The sequence below is a fragment of the Takifugu rubripes genome, chromosome 22 (genome assembly GCF_901000725.2).
Source record: "Takifugu rubripes chromosome 22, fTakRub1.2, whole genome shotgun sequence".
Classification (NCBI taxonomy): Eukaryota; Metazoa; Chordata; class Actinopteri; order Tetraodontiformes; family Tetraodontidae; genus Takifugu; species Takifugu rubripes.
In genome coordinates this window covers 5,468,671-5,493,645 of record NC_042306.1, presented here as the reverse complement: position 1 = coordinate 5,493,645, position 24,975 = coordinate 5,468,671, and the positions used below count along the sequence as shown (strand labels likewise).

At 43.7% G+C, this 24,975-nt stretch overlaps 1 protein-coding gene across 4 annotated transcripts; it reads right to left on the bottom strand.

Annotated features, from left to right (window-relative positions):
- Nucleotides 1-55: 55 nt before the first annotated feature.
- Nucleotides 56-24,190, bottom strand: cacnb2b (calcium channel, voltage-dependent, beta 2b). 4 transcript variants are annotated; one of them, XM_029831284.1, is made up of 15 exons: nt 23,420-24,190; nt 8,786-8,851; nt 7,227-7,349; nt 6,927-7,066; nt 6,364-6,425; nt 6,252-6,277; nt 6,053-6,133; nt 5,896-5,954; nt 5,693-5,802; nt 5,118-5,126; nt 3,640-3,791; nt 3,458-3,553; nt 3,117-3,290; nt 2,875-2,902; nt 1,817-1,927 (listed from the first exon to the last, which is right to left on the bottom strand). In XM_029831284.1, the coding sequence occupies exons 1-14, from the start codon at nt 23,465-23,467 to the stop codon at nt 2,891-2,893; spliced, it is 1,158 nt and encodes a 385-aa protein (XP_029687144.1). In that variant the 5' UTR covers nt 23,468-24,190; the 3' UTR covers nt 1,817-1,927; nt 2,875-2,890. The 4 variants fall into 4 exon arrangements, with proteins under 4 accessions (XP_029687140.1, XP_029687143.1, XP_029687142.1 ...); XM_029831280.1 differs by lacking the exon at nt 2,875-2,902 and having other exon boundaries at nt 56-1,927; XM_029831283.1 differs by lacking the exons at nt 2,875-2,902; nt 23,420-24,190 and adding an exon at nt 18,573-18,911 and having other exon boundaries at nt 56-1,927.
- Between the last annotated feature and the right edge of the window lie 785 nt (nt 24,191-24,975).

The window sequence follows — 24,975 nt, the reverse complement described above, 5'->3', positions numbered from 1 at the left end:
AATTGTGAAGTACGTACAAATCAACATAGAACAGAGAAACTGTATTCAAGCAGTATTTTTTTTTTATCACAAGAGGATGCATAGAGTAATCCAGCATAGCGCACAAATCAGTGTCACCAGAGTTTTCATGCTTACACAGAGAACAGCTCCAATGGACGGCTGCAATTTAGAGCCGTGTAGAAAAATAGTTGCACTTTTGTTAACAAAGAATTGAACACAAACTTCATTCAAACAGTGACAACATAATTAATTGTACAAGTTTAAAGGAACCGAAACCACATAAATTTGTGGTACAGAAGTCGGAACGAGCCTGTTTATTACATTGATCCCCACAACCCCACTTTTAATGTACAGGTGTCTCAAATTCCTTGTTTGTCCCAACATGCAGTTCATTTCAAACTCTTTTGTGGCTTAATGTGAAAATTTTAAAGATGTAGATTTTGAGGCTGCTCACATTCACACAAGTGAAAACCAATTCATGAAAAGACATGCACCAGGGTCATCAGGGCTGCTGTGGAATAGCCCCTTGCAAAGGTCACCTGGCCATCACAGGACACACACACGCACACGCACACACCTAGTGGTAATTTAGTCGTCAATCAACCTGGACTGCATGTTTTTGGACTTTACTCTTGCTTATGAGCAATTTTTAAACCTTGTGACTCTTTTTCCAATAATAAAGACGTTGGCCCTCCCTCCGCAATGCAAATCTGCAAAATGAGGCTGAATACTACAGTCACAAACCAAACTTAAGGAGGGTGCAGTTTTGCAGGCATTGCTCGTTGGAATCAGTCGCTGGCAACTCTAAAGAAATTGATGCCCGTTCTTGGATTTTATACACTATTGTGAGCTAAAAAATTAAGTAACTTTATGATAACTTAAAACCCCTTTAAAGACATGCTACAGAAGCACACCATTTACAGTTATACTCGAAAAAAAATAACGACATGGAGCTATGTGAACATAGTGAGGAAAAGACATCATTTGCATTTTGGTGAGAGACGACAGGATACAGTGGAAGAGGCAGGCAGTAAAAGTGGAAAATAAATGTAAAATAACACCACAACCAGGGATATTGTTCATAGAAATGATGCACCACTGCCCTGTCTCTGTGCATTAGAATTTGAGCAGCATAAAATCATGCACCAGTCACCCGCAAAGACGGTCAATAATAGACTTAAGAATCTCTGTGCCGATGTCGTGCATCTCTATCTCTGTCTACTCTGTCCTTGTGTCCCTCCCTGTCTCTATTGCTATCTCTGTCTCTGTCCCTCTCTCTGTCTCTGTCCCTTTCTCTGTCCCTATCCCTATCCCTCCCTCTGTCTCTATCTCGGTCCCTGTCTCTGTCTCTGTCTCTGTCCCTGTCCCTGCCATGGTAATGGTGATAGCTGTGGTGATTCTGTACAGAGTGGTAATCACTGTGGGGGGTCCGTGCGGGATTATGATGTCTGTGCTGACGGTTTCGCTCGTTGTGCTCACGGTCATAGTCTTCCCCGACATGTGGCTGGCTGTAGCCGCGGTGATGGTGACGGTGGTGGTTGTGGTGATAGTGGTGGTTGCTATTATGTTGCTGGTCATCATATCGAGTCTCCGCCTTGTCAGCCTGCGCCGCTTCGCCCACCTCTCCATCCCTCTCCACATGCAGGTGCCTGTGGCGGAGCCTCTGACCAGGTGCTCCCTGACCGCTGGATGTATGATTGTGCTGCGTCTGACTGTGATGCTCCGACCTGCGGTGATTGTGATGGTGGTGATGGTGGGTGTGCTGAGGTCTCTTTGGTTCAGTTCTCAAGAGCTGCTCTTCTTCTTCTCTTTGGCCCTCTTCGTCCCGCTGGTCCTGTGATGGGGCTGAAGGGGCCTCCTGGTCTAGATGGTTCTCCTGGGAACCTTTCCGCTTGGGGGCTGCAGATTTCTTGGTTTTCTGCCCATCCTTCAACAAGAAAATGAAACAGAGTTTTCACAGTTGTGTAATGAATAAATGTTTCAACATGAACTTAAACTAAAAAACTAAAACTAAAACTAAAAAAAAAAAAACTTTCCTCAAAAACTTTCTAAATATGTGGGACATTATGTAAAAAGTAAAGAAAATTGAATATGATAAAGCGTTAATCTGTAGTTGGCAAACCTAAAGTTATAACCAGGACATCTCTTGACTGAAGTTTACAACTTTCTTTTGATATAAGCATTAATTCTAATTCCAGCACAAATGCAATACAATATTAAAATAAGAATAAAAGCATGGTCTTTTGTACTGTTTATAGTTGATGCACTCGGGAACATTTCAGTGAGTTCAGTGCACTCCACAGGAAAATCCGATAGAGACAGATGTGCAGCCCAATCTGCATCAACTATATGATGCGCTCATGCCAATATGGACCAAAATCTCTGAGGAATGTTTCCAACACCCTGTTGGAAGTATACGATGAAGAGTTAAGGCAGTTCTGAAAGAAAAAGCGGGCCCAACCTTTCACTAGCAAGATGTGTCTAATACGTGACTGGTGAGTTCATGTTGGCAAATGACAAATTTCACAATGTTCAACAGTTTTGAATTGAGTTTTGGAATTCTCAGATGAATTTTTTTAATCCTTAGACAAAACTACACCTCAGCCTCGGAAGCTTCAGAGACTATAATGACATACCTTTTAATACCTCAGCATTGGTTGGCTTTGTGAAACAAGCATTTATATTCACTTATTAATAGTTGAGAAAATTGTTTATGATCTCATATAGTGTCTAAAAATCTCACCTTTGTTTTGAAATTGAAATTGATTATTAAAGATGGCATCATTAATGTAAGCATTAGTATGTACAATGAGTGTAGTTTAATGCATGTTCAGTGCAGGTTATTGTAATGTTTGTACAATGCTTGTCACTCACCAGAGGTAGATCTATCTCATTTCCTGAACTTTCCAGGGAGGAGGAGGATGAGGAGAAATGAGATGAGAATGTTAGATGAAGACCATGGAAACGCATGAGAACCGAATATTCTAGCTGAGCTCATCATTTAAAAGCAGGAATTCTATATATCCTAGACCACCATGAGATGGAAGGAATGAGATGTAGGGATGAAAATGTTGTTTTTTTCTCAACATTTTCAAAAGCTTCTTTGTTTCACATACTGGTATTGCTGAAGGGCTGGTGGGCAGTGTGTTCTCAGCCAGCTGGGCCACCAGAGCGTTGGCAGGTTCCATCTCTGGCGGATGCGTGGCTCTCCAGTAAGATTCCAGATAATCAGCAATGTGTTCACAGGCATCGGTTAGCTGGTTTTCATCTAGGATCACATCAAACATTTCCTACAGAGAGGAAAAAATAAACTTAAAAAATAAACAACAAATTTATTCAGTGTCTAATCTATTAGCATTACTGATATATAAAATTTGAATATGGCTCAATCTTTTAAAATGCTGTGTTACTCAATTGTGTTCGTTAATTCTGACATTTTCCAGTAGGGGGCACTGACCGGTGGGCACTGGGCAAGCTTATCTGCAGCCACCAGCTGAACGTTGAGATGTTTGCTCTGTGATTTCCCTCTTGTCTTGATCAGCCTTGTCAGTACCTTCACAGTAAATTACCGTAGAAAAACACATTTGTGTCACAGAGGAGCCAGTAGTCAGTGAAAGGCAGAGTTCATGTCCGCCTTACCTTTGGCGAAGAGATCTTGACATAGACTAGGATTGGTGCCAGTGAGGTCTTCGCCACCTGGAGAGGGTGGTTGACCGTGTCTGCATCTAAAACGACCAGCTGCAAACTGCGAGCCAGCTCAAAGATGCGTTCTACCTCCCCCTGGATCTGGGCTGCAAAAGAGAACAGAATCACTTTAGATTCAATTGTTTTACATTAAAAAATTGTGCCCCACCTGACAGGCAGCAGAAACTCTTCAAGCTTCTCCCATTATTGGCATGCCATTTAAACAGTATTGAATGTTTTCTGGGGGGTTTTCTCTGCAGCCTACTGCTATATCATAACAGATGGGGACCCTTTAGGTTACAAGCAAGGTTGCTGATGTAACAAATAAAAATTAAAACAAATCATGTTTTAAAGCAGATTCATGTTGAGGAACAAACTGATAAGCCGTACATTGAGTCCACTAGGAAAACAAGCACATCCCGAGAGTCCAGTCATGAGTACAGAAAAGTATTAGGGCCACCCATGAGTGGGAAAAATGAGAGGGGGTTGATTTTTTTTAAAATCATGCATTTTTGGGAAAAAAAATTGAAACATAAAAAAAAAGTCAAAACACTACAGCCGACTCTAAATAGATTCATCAGTTCATCTTACTGCCTAAATGGTATGTTACTTGTGTTGCTTGTTTCAGTCTCAAAACATCAACTATTCCTTCTCTTTATTCTTGACATTTCTCCCAAAAAATCTACTACCTCTATTTGTTTTTCTCATAGGGGGGTACTAATTCTCTTCTGTACTTCTGAGTGCTTCTGTACTCTTCTGAGCACTATTCTCATGGTCACTCAAAACATTTAACATTTTATCCCATTTATTTTAATAGAGGAAGAAGCTGTTATATCATAAACCTTCCAGATGGACTGTTGAGATCTACTCCAGAAAATAAGCCCTAAATCACAGCAATGACGAAAGTTGGGCTCAGACTACAGGATAATCAGGCTGATGGTTCTGACCAGACTCAGTGCAGGTAACTCTTAGCTACCTACATGGAAAACAAATATTATTTCCACAAGTGAGCAAGTTAAGATCAGCTCACGTGGTCCTTCATCCATCATTCGTTAGATCTGCGGGCCCAAAAAGGTACATGCATACAAGGTTTGAAGAGTTACAATTGTTTTCCTGTAGTCTGACTCATTCTTAAATTTTGATTAAATCATAAGTACGTGACAGAAACTACACATGTGGCCTTGGATTAAACAACCTGCCTGCCGAACCCTTTAACTGAATCTGACTGTGTTACAGAAGAACTCTGAAAGGAGAGTACCGGTAGTATGAATTAAATTTGACATGTGCTGTACTTCACAAAAAGAGCAGCTGCAAGTGTCCATGAGTACTAACACACAGACACACTCACAGCGTCTGCAGGTGATGAGAGGTGTGGGATGGTGAAGTGAACACATACACGCAGAGAGACTACCAAAGCTTTCAGTCATACATACCAGCAGCATCTGGGTGAGAGAGCAATGAGAGAGACAAGAGTAGAGAAAACCATGTAAATTTTACCCCACCTCTCTTTTTTTGCCACTTTATATTTGTCAGCTGTGTGCCTGTTCATGGAGCTCGTGATTGGGGAGAAGGAAGCACCAGAAGAGGACTGGTATTTGAAAAAGCCAAGAAGGTTTTTTGGAATTTGGCTTTTCTTCACTTGTGATGCTGCCATGTTTAGCTGCTATTTAAAAGCATTTTTGACGGTCTCAGCGGTGTGGATCCTGCACACCTGATTGCACTGCAAAAGTTTAAAAGGCCTAATATGTTCATATCATTTTAACAGTGGAAACAATGGAGGCATGTTATTTGTCTTGTTTGTTTTGATCAGCTAGTTAGTTGTAGATTTAGGCACATGTAATACATTACAAGGCAGGTATATATATTGTGAAATATTCAATAGATTTAGAGGAAGTGATTAATGTCCTCTTATTGTTAGAGGAGACCATACCGCCATCAGACAGCATCAGTTGTTCGTTTTAACCTAATAATAATTGCAAATGAGGGGGACTCCCGCTGTCCTGCATACCTAAATTGGAGCGGGTGTTGGATCGGTCCATTAAGGCCTTTTTTCCCGGGTTGTTCAGAATGGACCGTTTGGCTAGGGAGATGTCTGCAGTGACTCGCGTAATGGTGATCCTGAAGGAGAGACAGCAATACTGATTGTGACACATGCGTCACTGTAATTGGAGTTTTCCTTGTCACATTTTAACTACTTAAATCATAACATACCTGCCTTCAAATCGATGTTTTAAAAAATCAAACAGTGCTTTTTGCATCATATCTGTAACCTGCAGGTGAATAGGAAGCACAGGTAAATCATTTTCCTGTAAATGTTCAATGCAAAATTCTAGAATTTATTTGAAATTGGCTAAATTAAAAAACTAACCTCTAAGCCCTTGAGTGAAGGTCCCATTAGAACCACAGGTCGCATTGTAGGCACGACATCATACATGGCCACCTGTTCCCCCTACATTTGCAGGAACATGCCAAGAAAGGATAAAGGTTCATCTCAGGCAGGACATTGGTGCCATCCAGCAACTTTTACCAGCTAGATGTTGAAAATAAGTTGACTTTTTCCCACTTACCGGTTTCTTCTTCACCTGCTGATTGGCTGCTCATATGCAAAGATGGGAGGTTCGGTGAGGGTCAATCACAGAAATGCGATTCTTTTATTTTAATGTTAGCACACACACTGACCTTGGGATGGAGGTGTGTACTTCTTTGAGTTCATATCCAGAGCTGCTTGAGATGCTGCTTTACTGAGGTGACATAAAAGAGCCTGTATTAGCTCAGATTGGCTAAAGTAAAAACTTCTTCCCTGTGTCTGTATCGAATAAAATAGATCCCGTTTCTCCAAACGTCTGCCCAGATGTGTTCCAGGCAAACTGGTCATCGCAAAATCATGTGTGTGGTGTGTGTGTGTGAAGCATCCTTGCTCATCGGTGCAAGAATAAAGTAATAACTGTACAAAAGAGAGGGGGATTCAAGAGTATTTCCAGCTCACCACAGTGGATTTAATCCACAATTCATTTAATAATTCTTTGGGTGAGACTTTGACACCTCTCCAAATGCACTTTAACTAATCTGAGGATGATTTCAGCGGAATGCTGGGAATGTCGTATAATCCACTATTACACATTACAGAGATGTCATTTTGTGCACGTGCTGCTTGAAATTCTGAATAGGATTATGAGACAGACTGTCACGTGGGCTTATTTCTGACAGCCCGGCACCAAATCCAAAGGAGACCCATGCTGCACCTGGCTAAGGCCTTTGCAGCTTTCCTCGCCTGGACTTCTCTTCTGATGAGAATGGTTTCCAGATTGACTGGACTAGGGACAAAGCCCACCACGCCGTCCTCTTTCACCGGCCGGCCAATCCACCAGTCATTGTTAAATTTCTGCTCATGGAGAGGGAAAGACAGAATGAGGTGCTTTGGGTCACGTTAATTCCTCCCGGTAAAATCAGTCTACACTGTAATCCAGACGGTATTGCTCCATGCCAAGCTTCAGCAGCTAAGTCACTGTAGGCTGGCAGACGATGCAATCTGTGTCTCAAACCTCTTTAACGTGGAGGAAGTCTCTAGCCTCAAAAGTGACAGCGTGGCCTGGGACGGGGACATTGTCATCGTCGGCTGGAGTGTAAGAGAAGTTGCAACGCACGGCAAATGCCACGGGTTTGTACTGCAGACACAGGTCAAGAGTTCAATAACAGACGTCAAGGATTTAACATTGATTTTGATCAGTTTTAGTTAGTTAGTGGAATAATAAATCTGATAAATCTGATACATTATATAGAATGATTAGAATCAAAACATTAGGGATAATGGCTTTTGAAATGATTATATTTAGAGAAAGCACCTAGAAACAATTTTGATTGTAACAAACGCTATATAAATAAAGATTGATTAATTACCTGATTGAGAGAACTTCAATTGTTGATGTAACAGCCATATTCTCAATAATAATTAAAAATATTTTGTGAATTAAGAAAAAGTTTTTTAAAGTGTGATTTTATCAGAAAATTAAACTGACAGCTGTTTATTGTACCCTCATATTAATAGTTACTGTGGCCAAGAAGTGCAATACAAAATAATATTCATGGCAACGGTACAGTTTGAAACAAATATAAAACATTTTTACATTTTTCGTATTGGCGCTGTTACAAGAAAGTTTATCATCAAAGTAGAAGAAAATGCTTGGCATCGTTTTTTTTTTTTTTTTGCCTGCCCTTAATAACAGACCTTACATACAGAACATGGTTTTATTACAACAGAAAAACATACATCAAAATATTACCGTAAATTCCCCACTATAGCGTGCACCTGACAATAAGCCGCACCATGCAAATTTCATAAAATTCAAGGAAAAAGTCAGACCAATAGGCCGTAGGTCGTAACTTTGAGACATGAGATCCTTATGGTATGCAGAAAGATTATACATAACATAGATAACATAGCCATAATACAGCAATAAAATTAGAAAACCATAAAACTTTTTCCAAACAGCGCGGGTGGGCGATTAAGGAAGTCATAAAAATCCATAAATAAGCTGCATCTATAAGCTGCATGGGTAAAAGTGTGAGGAAAAAAGTAATGGCTTATAGTACGGAATTTATGGTAATCAACATATGGCTAGTCGGTGACATCCTTCCTAACGACATTAATAATGTAATGTACATAAAAAGATGAATTGAATGTTTTGTCCATTTTCTGGAGTGAATATTCTCAAGATGATATTTTCTCCATTGCGGATTCACACTGAAACCACAAAACATTTCAGAAAGAGCCAAACCAAATGGCTTCAGTTCATCAAAAAAGTTTATCCCATTTTTGTCAATTTGTTTTTTAAATGTAAACTTGTTTTCTTTTTTTAAATTGTACTTTGTAAAATGTCAAACTGGTAGTTTGTAAAAAATTTGTGTTGGTGATGTGTTTAATGAATGAAAGATATTTCATATAGCAATTCTCAGCCCCTGCAAGATAATTGATCTTCTGAAGCAAAAAATCAGTAACTTTTACACAACAGAATCTTTATCTTTTTAATCCTGATGCTTCCTGCTTGTAGGTCTCTCATGTTTTTCCTGAAAAAAATGAGGGTGTGGATAAATGCAGACATACCTTGGCTTTCTCCAGCTGCACTTGGGCATTTCTTTCCTCTGCTGCATCCAAGTCCTGACGCTCTCCCTGCCAGAAAGACATCCAGAAAGCACATTTGTTAAATCATCAGCATCAATTTGATGACACTGCATGCAGAAATGTTCTGGGAAAATGGATCGGAGTCTAAAATATTTCAAATGGGCCAGAAATCAGAGTGTCACAGGCTCACAGACAATCAAAAACCAAACAGAAATATGTAATTTATCCCCTGAATTTATTTTCAGGGGAAGGTACAAAAGAACAACTTAACTTAAAATGAGATGGATTATTATCTTGCATGCCATCAGTAATATTTAGTACTCAGGCATAACCCCTGCATAATCCGTCTCTACTTTGTGATGGCACACAAAAATGTTTCGACATCCGTTTGGAACGCACTGATTCGAGACGACGCATCTTCAGCGGGAACATCCTTGGTTGAGTGTCCTGTGGTAAGTGGTCAAACACTCTAAGTCACCTCAAGTCACACAACTGATGATGTGTCTCACGAGGGAGCCTGGGAATCACAGTGTTTCATTCCGAACTGACTCTCAATCGTGGACCATAACCACTTCTCCACACCTGGGGATTTGCAGGCTAACACAAAGCATTCATACCTTATAACAGCAACAACAGTTCGCCCGGCACACTGGTGGGTTAATTAGTCGAGCATGATGTTAGGAGAACTATCCCGATCCCTTTGCCTTTCAAATGGTTAGGGTTAGGGTTAGCCAATGCCTGACCCTAACCCTAATGTCCAACCATAACTGTAACCCTAAACACAACCCTAACTTCGAACTCTAACCCTAAACACAACCCTAAACTTGATGTCAAACCCTAACCCTAACCCAAACCTTAATGTTCAACCCTAACCGTAACCCCAAACATACCGTATTTTCACGACTATAAGGCGCACCTAAAACACTGAGATTTTCTCAAAATTTGACGGTGCACCTTATAATATGGTGCACCTTGTGTGTGGACTGAGTTCCAAAATCTGCTGTGCGCCTTTGATGGGTCCCCTAAAACCCATCACGTAAGGATCCGCTAAAATGGCGCCGGTCAAGCGAGACGCGTATGAATGAGGCTTACTTTAAACTGCAGGCCACCGAATATGCAGCTGAAAATGGCCATCGAGCAATCTTAGAATTTTCGCTTCATGAGGAGGCGGCATCTCTCCATACGCGCGAGGACAACTGTTGCGCAGCGGCTGCCCGTGGATTACCAGGAGAGGGTGGCCATCTTCCGCACCTACTGCCGTGACAAGATAACCGCGCCCAGCCACATCACCAACATGGACGAGATCCCTCCAACTTTTAACATCCCTTTGACCCACAAAGTGGAGAAAAAGGGACCAGCATGGTGGCGATATGCACAACGGGGCACGAGAAGCCGTCGTTCACCGTGGTTCTCGGCTGCCACGGAAATGGACAGAGCGCTGGATGATGGAAGGCGAACACTCCTTCACAAAGACTGGCAGTGGCGGGCAAGTTATGCCACCATATGCGGGTGGATTGTAGACGCATGGGCTATGATACCGTCTTCATGTATTGGAAGAGCTTTCACAAAATCAATGCTGAACCGGAGCCGGTCGGTGAGTCCGATTCAGATGATTAAGAAGAGGAATTTGGGATGTTGGACATTGAAATAGTGCAGCTGTTTAATTCAGATACAGAAGATGAAAACTTAGCTGAGAAGGGGGATAAGGAGAGGCAAGGACAGCTACAGGAGGAAGCTGGAGGAGCGCCTCAAGGGGAGCAACGCCAGGGAAGTCTGGAGAGGTCAAAAAACCATCTCAGGTCACACAAAGGACAGCGGGAGGGGCTCTGGATCTGGGAGCCTGGACTGGGCAAACAAGTTGAATTCCTTTTTCAACAGATTCGACTGTGCTGCCCCTCCCTCTCCCACTCATCAAAGCCCAGACCTGACTGTGCTGTCACATCACCATCCCCCCTCTCCCCCCGTAACACCTCCGGCACCGGCAGCTCTCTCCTCACACCACGCCACCTCCCTCCACCCCCTGCCAGATCGATCCTCACAGTCCAACCCCCGTCCTCACCCACCAGGAGTCACACCTCGCCTCTCCATTACAGCTGATCTGGTGAGGAAGGAGCTGAGGAGGACCAAGACAAGGAAAGCTACTGGCCCTGATGGCATCAACTCCAGACTACTCAAGGACTGTGCAGATCAGCTCTGTGGAGTACTCCTGCACATATTCAACCTGAGCCTCAGTCTGGAGAGAGTTCCACTACTGTGGAAAACATCATGTGTGGTTCCTAAGACTGCGCACGCCAGGGAGCCCAACCACTTCAGGTCAGTGGCTTTAACCTCTCACCTGATGAAGACCATGGAGAGGATCGTTCTCACCCACCTCCGACAGCTGGTGGACAGCAAGATGGACCCTCTACAGTTTGCATATTGACCGGGCATTGGTGTGGATGACGCTGTCATCTACCTGCTGCACCGGTCACTCTCACACCTAGAGGGCACCGGGAGCACTGTGAGAGTCATGTTCTTTGACTTCTCCAGTGCCTTCAACACAATCCAGCCATCATTGCTGAGAGTGAAGATGGAGGGACTGTCGACTGTCACCTAGCTCCCTGGACCACCGACTGCCTCACCAACAGACTACAGTACGTGAGGCTCCGTGACTGTGAGTCTGACGTGGTTGTCTGCAGCACGGGGGCACCGCAGGGTACAGTTCTCTCTCCCTTCCTCTTCACTCTCTACACATCGGACATCAGCCACAACTCGGACAGCTGCCACCTCCAGAAGTTCTCCGACGATACAGCCATCGTTGGACGTGTGTCTGAGGGGAACGAACTGGAGTACAGGGAGGTCATCCCCAACTTTGTCGCCTGGTGTGAACTGAACCATCTGCGCATCAACACCAGCAAGACAAAGGAGGTGGTGATCGGCTTCAGTAGGAAGGCTTCTCACACTGCACCCATGAGCATCCAGGGTTTGGACATTGAGATCGTGGAGTACAAATACCTGGGTGTTCATCTCAACAATAAACTGGATTGGACTCATTACACAGACGCCCTGTACAAGAAGGGCCAAAGTCGTCTTCATCTGTTGAGGAGACTGAAGTCCTTTGGAGTGTGCAGGTCACTGCTTAGGACTTTTTATGACTCTGTGGTGGCATCGGTGATCTTCTACGCTGTGGTCTGCTGGAGCTGTGGAAGCTCAGAGAGGGACAGGAAAAGACTCAACAAACTGGTCAGAAGGGCTGGCTCACTCCTGGACTGTTCTCTGGACTCCATTGACGAGGTGGGTAAGAGGAGGATGTTAGCCAAGCTGACATCAATTATGGACACCTCCTCTCACCCCCTACATGAGACTGTGGGGGCCTTAAGCAGCTCCTTCAGCAGGAGACTGTTACACCCACAGTGTAAAAGGGAACGTTACCGCAGGTCATTTATCCCAACTGCTGTCAGATTGTTCAACATGCACAACACTTAATTGTAGCACCAATAACCCAGGGTTGGCATATTTGCACTAACTAATCATCCTACCTCTGGAATGTCTTATTTGCAAATCTTATTTGCACCTTCATTTTTCTTCACACTGTCCGACACTCCTCGTGTACATAATTTTTAATTTCTGTATATACTGTATAATGTACATTGCAATGCACATAATATAAGAGTCTTTTTATTTTTATTCTTTTTTCTTTTAGTACTTTTCTGTATTGTACACCACGGGCTACCGCTGTAACGTGTAATTTACCCGATGTGGGATCATTAAAGTTTTTTATCCTTATCCTTTGATGGTTTTGTGGTGGAAGAATGAATATTTTGTTCAATAAATGTGTCGATACTCACTGTTTTACTTCCGTTGTCATTTTTTAATGTATGTTTCAGCATGCGCCTATTAATATGGTGCGCTTTATGTATGTTTTAAATACAGAAATAGCACCCATAACTGAGACTGCGCCTTTTAATACAGTGCGCCTTATGGTCGTGAAAATACGGTAACCCTGATGTCGAACCCTAATCCTAAACACAACCCTAACCCTGATGTCAAACTCTATCCCTAACAATAACCCTAAATATTTTTTATGTCATGAGTTTGCAAAGCCAGTTGAGTTGAAACTTTCCCCCCCTTGCTGGTGTCTTGCTGATGTCATGCTTTGAGGGGCATTTTACTCTCATTCATTGCAGTGTGCAGTGTGCAATGCCAGTATCCAAGGTAGTTTTCTCTGTCAACTGGACTGGGTTTCTTCTCTTGAAGACGTTTCGCCTTCTATCCAGAAGGCTTCTTCAGTTCTGAAATCGCTGGGGAGAGAGTTTGAAAATATATAGCCCCTGTGGACCATTTGCATGCTAATGATCTGGGTGGTCACCTGAGAGGGTCACCTCATTAGCAGGGTCGTTGGTCGGGTCGTTCACCTAGTTTCTGTTGAGGTGTCTCCCCTTTGTCTGCTGGATCCCATGGTGGTGAGTCACTGGGTTTCCTGGAATGGTGTGAATGTTTGTTTTGCTGTTGGAAGGAGTGGAGGACTGCATTGTATGTGGGTGATAGGAAGTGCCTCAGGCCACCACCTCTGTTGAAGGAAGGTTTTTCCAATTTGACATGGATAGCTTCCTTGACCCCCCTTTCAAACCAGCGGTTTTCTCTGGCCAGTATCCGTACTTGGCTGTCCTCGAAGGAGTGCCCACTCTCCTTTAAGTGTAAGTGGACTGCTGAATCCTGACCCGAAGAGGTGGCGCGTCTGTGTTGTGCCATTCTTCTGTGGAGAGGTTGTTTCGTTTCACCAATGTACAGTTCCTTGCATTCCTCCTGGCACTGTATAGCATAAACAACATTACTTTGTTTGGGTCTTGGTGTCTTGTCCTTTGGGTGTACTAACCTCTGTCTGAGAGTGTTGCTGGGTTTGAAATGAACCGGTATGTCGTGTTTCTGGAGGATCCTCCTAAACTTCTCAGAGACTCCGGACAGGTAGGGGATGGAAACACTGCAGCGTTTGTTTCTCTCCTCCTCTCCTTTGCTGGGGTCTCGCTTTCTTGAGGTTTTGGTGAAGGCCCAGTCAGGGTAGCCACATGTTTTGAGAGCTGTCTTAATGTGGTCCTGTTCCTTCTTTCTGCCTTGGGATGTGGTGGGTATTTCTCTGGCCCGGTGTTGGAGAGTTCTGATCACTCCAAACTTGTGTTCCAGTGGGTGGTGAGAGTCAAACTGAAGGTACTGGTCGGTATGTGTAGGTTTTCTGTAGACTTCGATGGTGAGATTTCTGTCCTCAGTGATCTTGACTGCGCAGTCCAGAAAGGCCAGACTGTTTCCTTTTGTATCTTCCTGGGTGAATTTTACATACTGGTCTGTTTTGTTGAGGTGATCGGAGAACGCTTCCAATTCTTGTGTTTGAATTTTGACCCAGGTGTCATCCACATACTTGAACCAGTGGCTTGGCGCAGTTCCTGTGAAGGATGCCAGGGCCTGGGATTCCACCTTCTCCATGTATAGATTGGCAACTATGGGGGATACTGGTGAGCCCATGGCACAGCCATATTTCTGCCTGTAGAAGCCTTCTCTGTATTGGAAATAGGTGGTGTTCCAGTGTATGATGCCAGTATGAACACCCAGTAGTGGGAGTGCATGACATCACACTCCATTACATCTACAACAGAACTTTAGCTTCCTGCTTTATGTTTTACAGCCTCATTTTAATGATATCTTTTTGTCGATATTTATCTTTATAAAAGATATGGAATCTGCGTGCAGAGGATTTAAACAAGCTGCATGATAATAAAAATAACAAAACATAGCAATTCAAAGAAACAAAACTTGACACCATTATTCTAAAATGTGTATTTTTGCAGCAACACTAAAAAGGCATGACCATTTCCAATTTTTCAGGTTACAACATGTCAGTAAAAAAAGCTCTGCTTGGCGTCTACACTATTGTGTTACACTTGGGTCACTCGGGATGCCAGCTCCGCCCGCACGCTCCCTCAATAAAAAAGAAGAGGCATCTCCATGGCAACCATTGAGAGAAATGTGCCAACTGAGCAGAAATGATCACTTCCCTTTGGACGTTCATCAGGACTCAATTAGATCCTCTTTTACACTGTCATCACCATCTATGATTAAAGGTACAAATCTAACAATCCTGGCATCAATCTGTCTATGAAACAAGCATGTTCCAGGCCAAAGCATGCAAGAACGACTGAAGGTGATAACTCTGCATGTTATTCAGAGTGGGAGGTGCATCGTTCTCAGACAGTGCACCAAACAAACAGTCTGACAGAGTCTCTTCACAGCATCAACTGCAGAGAAGCGGGGCCATGGACGCACGTCTGGTTTGGTTGGTTGGATACTGGGATACTACTCCCCAGCTGCTGCCAGTGTCCATTCACTTTTACTTTTACTAGGAAATCAACAACATAAAAGTGCTTTGTTCAGTAAAGTCCTGCTGAAAAGTCACTCTGCACAAAAGAAAGACTAGAGGTTAAGCCCACCTATATTAACAGCACTGCAGAAGCAAATACGCATTTTTATACATTTTTATAGTGTTTTAATTTTACGCAACATGGTACTTATGCAGTCGTGGACAGTTGGGCAGCGGGTAAAAACAAGATGGCAAAGTTCTTTAGGTCTTTAACCTGACAACGCGCTGTATCAACAATCATTTTTTATGGTGCATTTCCCCAAGTGGAACACTGGCGAATGAGACAGAGGCCTGACATGGTGAAAAGAATGATGAAGCATACAATCCAGTTATTTCCAGAGCAGCAGAGGTGACTTCTTTGCACTAGCATTATTTTGCTTGGTTAAGTGAGAACCCTGAGTGAGCTCATCATAATGTGCTGGGGTTGCTCTAAACGAGTCCCCAGACCGTAATATTTATATTCGCATCTGCATATATACTAAAGCAGCAGGAAATCTGGGATGCCTGAAATGGAATTTGAGTGTGAAATGTAAATTGAGTGCAAAAGGTAGGGTTGAAATGGAAATTTGGGAGAGCAGTCTGTTTGCCACCTCATGCATTTGCAAGAAACAAAGACACCCTGAGGTTCAAAGAAGACCAGCGTCAAACGACTGATGGGGGGGACATTCTCAGTCATTCAACTTCTTGTGCCAGCCGGAGCACATGTTGTGAAGGCACCAAACACCTGCGGTGCATGCAGCGTGCACCTACTGTGTTGACGTCCTGTGTCCTGTGCATTAAGCGCACACATGCTGTGAAGACGTCCCGTGTCCGCGCCTCAGAGGCGGGCCTTCGGCTATATAAGATCAGAACTGTGTACGCTTAGTAGAGATCTCTCCGCATACTTCCGTGTGTGTATCCTGACCGACTGACTGGATTAAACCATCTCCTACGCAGAAACTTAGATTCATCGTTTACTTCTCCAAACGGCTAAAAATTCCACAACAGGCCTCGATAAATCCGGAGTGTAGATCCTGTCATGCAGCCAATTCTTTGAGTTCTGTGCTGCTGGTCACTCGCCTAATTGTGACTAATTTCCTGTCAACCCACCAATGAGCTGCTGGTGCTGGCAATTTTCTCCCATAAATATTCTTCTGTGGGGTCGTTTGGAGGGCTGCAATCATTTCCTCACTGCGTCATCTCCTTGTTAACAACCTGACTGTGCCATGAGGCAGATGCTATTGGCCTGGTATGCCAACCATCCTCTGGCACCAGTGTCCATCTGTGGTGTCCATCCCAAAGGCTGCCTCAGATCTCTAATTAGAGATCAAGCGTGGCAGAAAATCGGTGCAGGACTAAATGCAATCGATGATTTCTCTGTGTATTGAAACAGGTTTGATCATTATTACATCCATTTCAAACAGTGCTTCAGGCATAAAATTTAGGGTGAAGTTGGCTTTTATTGACCAGCGGCCATTGATTGTCAACAGTCTAGCTCTAATTCTGGATTGATGTGAACTTTCTTCCAGAATCAATTAAATGGCTAAAGTAAAATCTTCTCTGATAAATAAATACATAAATAATCTAGAACAGACATAGGTGTCATTCTACTCTCATGCTTGAGAAAGCAGGGGAAACAGGGTTTTTCTAGTAGGTGAAACTTTTTAAAGTAGGTGGACAAGTTTGCATCTCACCTAAAGCAGCACTAGTATTTCAGCTGTAATATCAATTATAAGGAACATCACATATGGTTAAATATGTCAGTTAAACTTGTTTTGCTTTAATTTGGAAGAGCGCTCAGCACCACCATAATCCAGGTAATGATAAAATCCAGCTAATTTCGAAGCTAGCCGAAACTAAAGGTATTTGACAGCCCAGTAACTTTTAAACTTCTTTGAAAAACAAAACTGTAATGTTGATTTGCCAAACCTAGAGAATGCAGGAGTATGGCCGACTTTTTTTTCGATTGTCTAACTGGTAACCAATTAATGTAAAAATATGTGTCCTATTCTTTTACAGTTATTCATCAATATTTTAGAACAATTTCAATATAATCAGCAGGTCAGCAAATTAAGAAATAAACCGCCATGTGTGTGAGTTTCTATTCTCTTCCTCTGGGTCATGATTGTCTCTGAGTAAGAAGATTAAGATACCATGTGTCAATCCAGGATTTCTAAGGAGAGAGACAAGTGACAGGGAGTGATGCAAACCCCTCTGCAGGACCATTACGTGCTCACGCACCTGAGCAGCCACCAGATAGAGACACAACAGCTGCATCACCTGTTATCATCCAGACAGCGTAATCTGGTGTGACAGATACGTTTCATTCCCATGGACTCAATCTTCTCTGCTGTGCTGCACTGCAAGATGTTGTGATGCAACATGATTACTGTTGGGAAAAGTGTGTGTGTGTGTGTGGGGGGGGGGGGGGTGATTATGACTGTTATTATCACTGTGTTTACTGATACAATAGAACCAGCAACCTTTGCATTGTCAGGAAGGGTTCCAGAAAGGGCCCCTCCTTCTTGCTCCCAGGTATCTGCATGTAACTTCTACTAAGAAGCTTTTCCTATTCTGGGCAACAGGCAACAGTATGCAAAGACCATGTGGGCCATTCACAAGGGAGGAATCTGTGCTCCAGGATGTGTTTCATATCTGTGCCAGCGAATGCTGTTTTATTCTAAAACACACCAAAGCCAAGAAAAAAGTCACCCTCTCCATCTCCCTGACCTGAAAACTTCACAAGAGCTGCTTTTGTTAAATTTGTGGTCACTTCAGCATTACTCGAAGGAGCTGTGAACAGGAACCTCTTCTGCTTTAGCTCCTTATGGATGTGAAAATCCCACTTAAATTCAAAAGCACAGAGTGAGTAAAAGTAAGAAAAAGCAAACGCATGAAAAGGTGTAGATAAAGTGAACATAAAATAATTTAGGTTATGATGGCTCCTGTAGGACAGAAGTAACAGATGAACAAGCAGATTGTTCACTTCTGAAAGCTAAAATAAATGCTCTTAACATTAGATGGTAATAACGAGTAAACAATGTTTTTCCCTAAAATAAGTTCTAATCAGGGTATTATATATATTTGGGGAGTCTCAGACTAAACTTGGAAAAACTAAGTCATAAAGTAGAAACCTTTCAAAATTTCCAAAGATTATATCCAATGCACAGGCGGCAGCTTATGTAACTGTCTGTGAGCTTGCAGTTTCCAGTTCCACACATGATATGTGGTCGTCCTCAGTGCAGTGATGTGGACAGGCCACACACAAGGATTAACGCGCGGTGCAACAGATGGTGCGCTCCTCTACTCTTCCTGTCACGAGCCCGAACCAACACGCACACGCAGAGAGACGCAAAGGCAGGAAAATATCGCAAGAATACCCCAAAACAGTTCCCACTTTACCTTTTTCTTTGGTGGCATGGTGGCGGCTACGCGCGTTCTTCCACGGTGAAAACAAAATGTATCAACTGGCCGCTGGGAAGAAGATACGGGGAAAGACTGCCATGAGAGACACGTTCACCTCTGACACAGGTAAATACGTCCGATCTGTCTTTGGGCGCCGCGCGTAAAATGTGAAGTATATCCCGGCGCCGTCGCGGACACAGAGGAGCGGATTGTCGCTCAAGTCTTCATTGCGCGATGAATGTAGTTACCCTTCCCCGAGTGCTACCGGGGGTATTAAAGGCTTATTTCTCAATGCGGCATCTGTTCAGTCGCAAAACCCGCACAGTCTGACCTCAAGCACCGCATAAACCAAACAAACCAAGAAGTTGTCCGAACCGCTTCCAGATCGCCCATCCTATTGGACGGTTCTGTGCGTGTGTCTGTGTGCATGCGCGCGCGTGCGTTCGTGTTTGAACACAACTTCCGAACCAAACTGGATTATTATGACGGGCTCCCTTTAAAACACAGAATTGAAATCATCCTCTGCGTTGCCATGCCTGCAGCATGATAAAGAAAAAATCTTGATCCTCCTTCCACCAAAAAAACATTATTCAGTTGTATTCTCAGTAATTAAAGCTCTGTTGTTTGCAAAGTATGACTACAACACAGCAGCACCAGCATCACATCATGGATAGATGGAGCATCCTGAAAAATTTGCTTCTCAACTGTCGAAAGTCACTTTGAGATGTGCCCAGAGTGGTCTCTATCCAGGATTCCACTTCATAAACCACAAAAGAGATGGATTTTTCTTCAACAAATCTGACAGTTTAATTCAAACACACTGTCGAACTTTTGATCGAGTCTAAGATCAATGTTTTACCTATGAATGCATCTCCTCAGAGAACGTCGGCAGATGGACGCTCACTGAGGTATCAAAGCCTCCTGTGGGGGAGCTTTGCGTGGCACACAAATGAGAGCGTTACGTAACCAAGAGCAGAAACACGCCATCAGCTATGCCAGCACTGAGCAAGAGGCTGTGACACTGACCTCTGGATCATGCACGTATCTGGAGTTACAACGCCCACGTCCAGCCACAGACGGGACATATGAGGGCAACACCACAATTAAAGATGGAGGACAAAGAATCAGCAATGACTGTAGATAATCCTAAAGTCACAAATGATGCTGTTTTCAAATACCTTTTAGTTTGTTCTTTTGGTCCTCTCACCTCTCCCCATCCTTGCACAGCGCATGTGTTTGTATCCACATGTGCTCTTTCACACACATAAACAAACATCTGTCCCTAAGCTTCTTACGCGCAATGTGTGTATGTGCATGTATGTGTGTGTGCATCGAGTCGGGCCCAGCAGTGCAGGGCCGGGCAGAGATGCTGGCACGCAAATGTTCAACCTGCGACTTCTACAGGCTCCATGTAACCACTGAGCATGCCACGAAACAACCTTGCGGCGTTTGCAACCAATGCATGGCGGGCCAACTCAGTGTGTGTGAGCTGCTCTCGCGCTTCTCACAGCTGTATGAGTCTGATCAGCGCCGGTCCACCTGATGCTGTCTCAGGTGGGTTAAAAGTAGCTGCAGCAGAGTGCACAACAATGCAGATGTCCAAATGAAAAGGTTTTATCAATCGACCTGAAATTGTAACTATTGTTAAATGGGGTTAACACAATGAACTAATAAAAGTTAGTGAAGTAAAACAGCACATTAAGGTCCTCTTCCTCTGACACCCCCCGTCCTCCTTTGCCACAGAGGCAGTACTTACCCAGGAGACATTTTTGTTTTTGTGCACTTTTGACATGGCTGCCAGGGTAGTGAGGCCAAAGGCCCGACCCCGTGAACTCCTAGATCATGCAGATCCCAGCACACCCTCTGCAAAAGTGGTCCTCTCACATGTGATGTCCTCCACCATTCGCCCTCCCACGGCAGCAGTCCTCACCAGCCAATCGACACCCGTTGCACCCGACAAACATGATCCCAAACAAGAAGAGGAGGCGCGGGAGGCAGAAACACACCGGAAAGTCCCTCTCACCTGAGTCCTCCTTACAGATGCTGCACGCTGCCTTCAAGCTCACAAAGATGGGATGGATATACAGGCAAACATCTGGCTGCTGCCCCTCCTCCACGATGCCTGAGGCTGGGGCCAATAAACAGCCAATCCTGCCCTCCCAACATCTGGGAGAGGAGATGATGGGGATGTGGAAAGAATGACTGCCTGAGAGGAGAATTATTTGGGGAGGACGCTAGGACGAATGAGGGACAACGGCGGGAGGACAGACACCCTGAGAGAGTCACTCATGTTGCTGATCATGAGATTAAAAGCCCACGTGCCACATGTAGGGGACTGCTGTGGAGCTCTGAATATTTCTGCGGAGTAACAATACAGACAGAACTGGGGAAATTACAAAAAAAAAACCACAAAACTTTGTCATTTTTCAGATTCATGTCATTTGCGTTCATGTCGGTTGTAATCACAGCGCTAAGCTCTTCGACAGTGGTTGGCCAGAGACACAGAAAGAGATATTGATGGTATTACAGACAGATGAACATGTTCCCTCTCCCAATCACAGTTCCAAAATCCGATTTGAACGCGAGGCGTCTTTGCAAATACAGCACTTCATTCTAATAAGCACAAAAGACTCAATATTTGTACTACAGAGATATCAGAGGAGACTGAAAATAATTCGATTTATCATTATTTTCAGGGGTGTTTGTGTCATTCACCTGTGAATGTGAGGGTTAGTGGTGTGTGTCCTGTGATAGACTGCCTTCCTTCCTGGTGGTGTGTTCCTGCCAGCGGCAATCCACCATGCTATCGCCTCTTGAAATAACTGTGGAAACTGGTCAATACTGAGCTTGAAGCATGTTTACCATCCACAGGCTTTTGATTTAGCGGGAAATCAATCACAGCCGTTCTTGGAAAAATTCACCTTGACCGAAGCTTGCAGGAGGGAAGCAATCCCACAATTCTCTGCGGCATAAAAAGAAAAATAATCCCACTCACTCAAAATGACAAAGTGGCTGAAAACGGGATAACATATTAAATCTTTCAAGCACTTTCAGTTTATCCAGCTTGTCAATTTGATTCAATATGTTGCAGCAGAACACTTTCTTCAGAGCTGATGGTTTCCTCAAATATCTATTTCAGCGAGAAAATGCGGTTGAAACTGTCTCTGCTACTGCCAACATTCGAGCAGATGATCAGCACATCTTGTCCTTCACCTTGTAACTACACACACACACAGGCACGCACATGCACACACGCACGCACGCACCACAAAAAACAGCAGCAAATGTGGGTTTTTTTGTTTTTTTAAGCCAGATGAGCACTTAAGTTAATCCAGCCATGTTTTGTGCCAACAAACACCATGTGTGGGGCAACACAAATGAAAATCATAGACTGAACCTCGCCCTGATGAGGATGTAGGGAGGCAGCTTGACATTTCCTTTAAACGTACAGTGACTTGGCTGATATACATCCATAGAAAATGTTTTGCTACTTTTTTTTAAAATTAAAAACTGACATTGAACAACATCAGAAAGCTTCTTCTTCTTTTCTTGACCGATTAATCCACTTTGGAGCCATATGGAGGCTGCTGGAGCCTGTCCCAGGTGCATTTGGGTGAAGACAGGGTACATCCCTGATTTGCCAGCTCGTCCAGGGCCCTATGTGACCATTGGGGTACCTGAAGGCATCCCTAAACCAGAACACCTACCAAGTTTTTTCTTCACCAGGGCTTGAACCAGGAACCCTCCCCTACAATCTGAGCTACCACAATATGATATAGAACATGTTAAAAAATAGTAAAATGTTTAAAATGCCACATGTGATTCATTGATGATTTATAGAATTATCCACTAAACGACAGTATAAATACATCGGGGTGTATTGTAACTCAGCTCACCTACGCCAAAAAAAACTCTTTCTGGACTTGGTGCTCACTGACTGCAACCTTCTCTGTCTGACTGCACAGAAACATACTCTTTCTCTGTACATTTTTGAAGGTACCCTCTCATTTTCATTCAATGCACTGACTTTGCTCCCATCCCACTGCGTTTCCATGTCTGCAGCAGAGGTGTGCACGGAAATGCTGCCTGCAGTGTTACAGGTAATCCGTGACCGCCTGCCCAAAGCTGACAGTAATCCTGTTCCGAATCAGAATCTGGTTATGAATTTAGGAAGAGCGACGGGGAAGCGAGATGAAAGAGAAATAAAGCTCTGGTCCTCGCTGGCTTTCTCCAGACCAGTTGTGAAGAACAGATCTTCAAGTTCATGCAAGCAAAAAAAAATTATTCATTTTGAAAAACAAAAGTCAAAATGAGCTCTTCTGTTCAGGTTAGAATAATATAAAACACTTCCTTTATTTGCACTCTGTTGTTTGTCTTTTACTTCCTTAATGTGGCACATTTTAACCTCTAATAATCTATGTTGATAGCTGCTTATTATTTTGGGTTTACACTAAATTAAAAATATGAGATTTGTGATTTAATGCCACAAAATGAGTTGTAATATATTGTACACAATCAACTTATTACTGATACCCTGGTACCCGCTTGGTGATGCAATCATTTTTAGTCTGCGTTATATAAAATAAAAATAACAGCATGACTCGAATGAGCAATTTATTAAATATTGAATAATAATGAACTTTTATTTGAACTGTAGGGAGCACCTAAGGTAAAGGTGACTGTATTTGCTGAGTTACATGCTGACTCCTGAATACACATGCATACCGTGTGTGCCATAATCAGATCACTCCCCCTCCCACCCACTATACCGCTGTTGCTATGGTACTAAAAACACTGCTACCCATGCTGCCAGTGACGCTTCTGTGCATCCGATGGTCACTTACATAGGTGGACTGCACTCTCCGCCAGTGACCCAGCCCACAGCAATACATCAAGACATCCAGTTGGGGGGAGAGGAGTGGGGTGGCAGGCTAACAGGGCCCCGGAGGTAGGAGGTCTCAGGCCAGGATCAGGGTCCTCATGGTTCAGAATGGATGGAAAGGAACCCACTCTTTTGTAGATCTCAGAGGTAATCAGCAGGCGGACCCCCTCATAACTTCTTCCCATCGGTGAGTCTGAGCCATTCTGATGTCACAGGCGACTAATTTTCAAAGTCCAGCGCTTGGCAGGGATTCCAAAACCAGTGGTTTGTGCTGGGAGAATTGGTCTGACTTCCTGATGGCTGTCAAGGTCCAACGTGTTCTTGGTTAACTCCTCTGAGAAGGACAGGTGGTTTGTCTGTCATTGTTTCACCCAGTTCATCCTTCCGTCTCCCCCAGCCTCATACTGCAAACTCAGACAACTAAATGTCATCTTCCTTGTCATGTAACTCTTGCTGCTCTTGATCAGATTCCTCCAACCAGAGCTCTGGCATCACTCCACATCCATCTTCATCATATCCCTGTCTGACCCTGCTTCCTGAGCCCACCCCAGGAGTCCGGCTCTGGAGATTATCTGCTTCGTTTTCGAATTCCTCTCTTCTTCCTCGTCACACTCCCCGGTTTCTCTGGCTCCTCCTCCAGAAATGTCTCTCTCTCTCACTCCATCCCAATGTCTCTCTGTCATGAGCGTCCTCTCTCATCAGGACCATTCCTGCTTACCTGAGCCACCCCTTGCACTCCTGTTGGAACTGTGCATGTGTGTGCAGACTGCTGCAGCCTCTCTCTCTCTCTCTCTCTCTCTTTTTCTCTCTCTCCCTGTTGCCATGCTACAGCAGGTAACAGTCAGCTAGCGCAGGAGACACACAGCCTGAATTCAAATGCGCCTCCGGCATCTCCAAGTAAAAAACCTGCCCATCCTCGACAGCAACACTCGCCCTCTCTGCACTCCCCTCCATCACTCTCCACTTGTGACTAATTTTCTCCATTTCTGTCCATGCCATCTATTCACTCTCACTCTCTTTCTGGAATGGGAAGTGAGGAGACAATCAATTCTTCCATAAAGTGCATAAATGTACTTATACACAAGCTGAAAGCAGAGCTGAATGAAGGAAAAAAAATATTTCATTCAGGATTTTTGGAAAGAAATAACTAGACTTCATATTTTGTAAAAGTGCGCAGGTTCATAGATTTACAGAATAAATGTTTGTGTCAAGGGAAATTAACATTTTGTCTCTGCTGCTCACTGAACAGTGTGAAGGTGTTTCAGGATTTGTTAACATTTGTAAATGAGAAGGATACAGAAATTCAGACTAATGGGAGGGAAGATTGGTTGTGATTTTTGATGCCAGCTAGCTATAAAACTCTTTAAGGATGTGTGATTATTGTTTGGAAGCACACTCAGCTGTCGAAGGTCTGGCCGGTTGAGGAGCAGTGGGCTCAGGTGCAATCAGGTGTTTCAAATCTTCCTATCCTGCTGGATTCGATTGGGTCATCGCCGGATTCTGTTGAATCCCAGTGAT